This window comes from Lipotes vexillifer, unplaced genomic scaffold (genome assembly GCF_000442215.2).
Source record: "Lipotes vexillifer unplaced genomic scaffold, Lipotes_vexillifer_v1.1 scaffold404, whole genome shotgun sequence".
NCBI lineage: Eukaryota > Metazoa > Chordata > Mammalia > Artiodactyla > Lipotidae > Lipotes > Lipotes vexillifer.
In genome coordinates, this window is record NW_006777380.1 from 346,924 (window position 1) to 348,368 (window position 1,445).

At 66.3% G+C, this 1,445-nt stretch overlaps 1 protein-coding gene across 1 annotated transcript in view; it reads left to right on the forward strand.

Moving 5' to 3' along the window:
- The first annotated feature begins 284 nt into the window (after window positions 1-284).
- CORIN (corin, serine peptidase) overlaps window positions 285-1,445 on the forward strand; it is a 267,765-nt gene continuing 266,604 nt past the window's right edge. Inside the window, 1 exon segment of the mRNA XM_007450971.1 lies at window positions 285-527. Coding sequence (XP_007451033.1) covers window positions 285-527 — 243 coding nt within the window.

The following is a 1,445-nucleotide window of genomic DNA, read 5'->3' on the forward strand; positions in this document are numbered from 1 at the left end:
CCCGCCCGCGCTCCGGGAGAGCGCTACGGCCCGGCCGGGGATCCGGAGCGGGTAAGGTGCACGAACCGCGCTCTGCCGCCGAACAGGTCGCATGACCTCTCGGTGCGGATGAATTCAGGGTCAATCCCTGCCGTCCCGCCCCCTCCTCCCCTCGGGTGCCACCTTCTTGCCCTGCCGTCGGTGAGCTTCGGCTGTCCCAGCGCCACGCTAAGCGCCCTGTAACCAGTCCTCGGGCGCACGGCCCTCCATCCCGGTCGCCCAGCGTCCGGGACCCTCCCAGGGTCATGGGTAGGGTTTCCTTTAACGCTCGTGTCGGATCGGTCCGGAGACCACGCTCTCCTTGCCAGAGGCGCTACCGCGTCCCCTGCAGGGGCGCCCTCCACGCATCAGGTGGACGCGGCGGCGCCCGGGCGCCTGAGGGGGGCTGCTGAAGGAGCCGTCGGAACCAGCCCCTCGGGGTCCGCGGCTTCTTTTCTGCGCCGACGCCCGGCATCTGGAAGGACCGCGCAGCCTCGCTTGCCCCAGACGTAAGCCTCCCTTCCCGGCCGCGCGCGCCTGGGTCTTCATCCCTCTTAGAGCCCGGACTCGCGCCCGGTTCCCCTGCAACCGGCAGTGCCGGTTATCCTTGGACCATCTGAGCGCTGCCCCTTGCAGGGTGCTGGGAACTCCTGCGTACCCTGCGCGCAAACTTCGTCTGCGGCGAGTACCCGACCGGGCACACCGGGCGCCTGCCGCCATGGGGGGGCGGGGCTGGGGTAGGGGCTGCGGGTTCGGGCTGCTCCGGGTTTGGCGGGCTCCGATCCTGTCCTGGGAAGGGACAACGTTGCCGCTGGTTCGAGAGAGGAAAGGTAGGGACGAGCACCACGGCAGGTCCTCACTGGCCTGAGCCCCCAGGAACCGGGTCTCTTTTGGGCGCTGCCTTCCTTCTTCGGTGTCAGGAGGGTCCCGGAATCCATTCGCTGCGGAGTGGTCCCAGCTGCGCGGAGCCGGGGACCAGGGACCGCTCTCGGAGCAGGGACGCAGGGCTGCACTTGTGGGAGGAAGGTGATGTTGGGTCGGATCCTGCCGGGATTCTTCCCCAGCTCTCGTGGCTAGCTCGTCACTCCGCGTGGCACCCGCTCGGGGCCGGAGGATGGCGGCGTAGGCGCTTTTTGCACTGCTTGTCATTCCCGGGACCGAGCCCTGAGCGCTCAGAGCTGCGAGCTCATCAGGGAAGCGGCCCGGCTGGGCGTTCCCAGGGAAGCTGTCCCGGCAATTCGTAAAGTAGAGCTTTCCTTCCGCGGGAGACTTCTGAGAACAATGCACTACAAAGAGGAGCTCACTCTTGAATAAGACGGCGACGACTTCTCTGTGTCCATCTGTAGTTTGTAGTCTCCCCTCGCCCCCCACCCCATTGGTAAAGTATTCAGTAATCTACTGATGGAATCAAAACTCTGCAAAGGAAT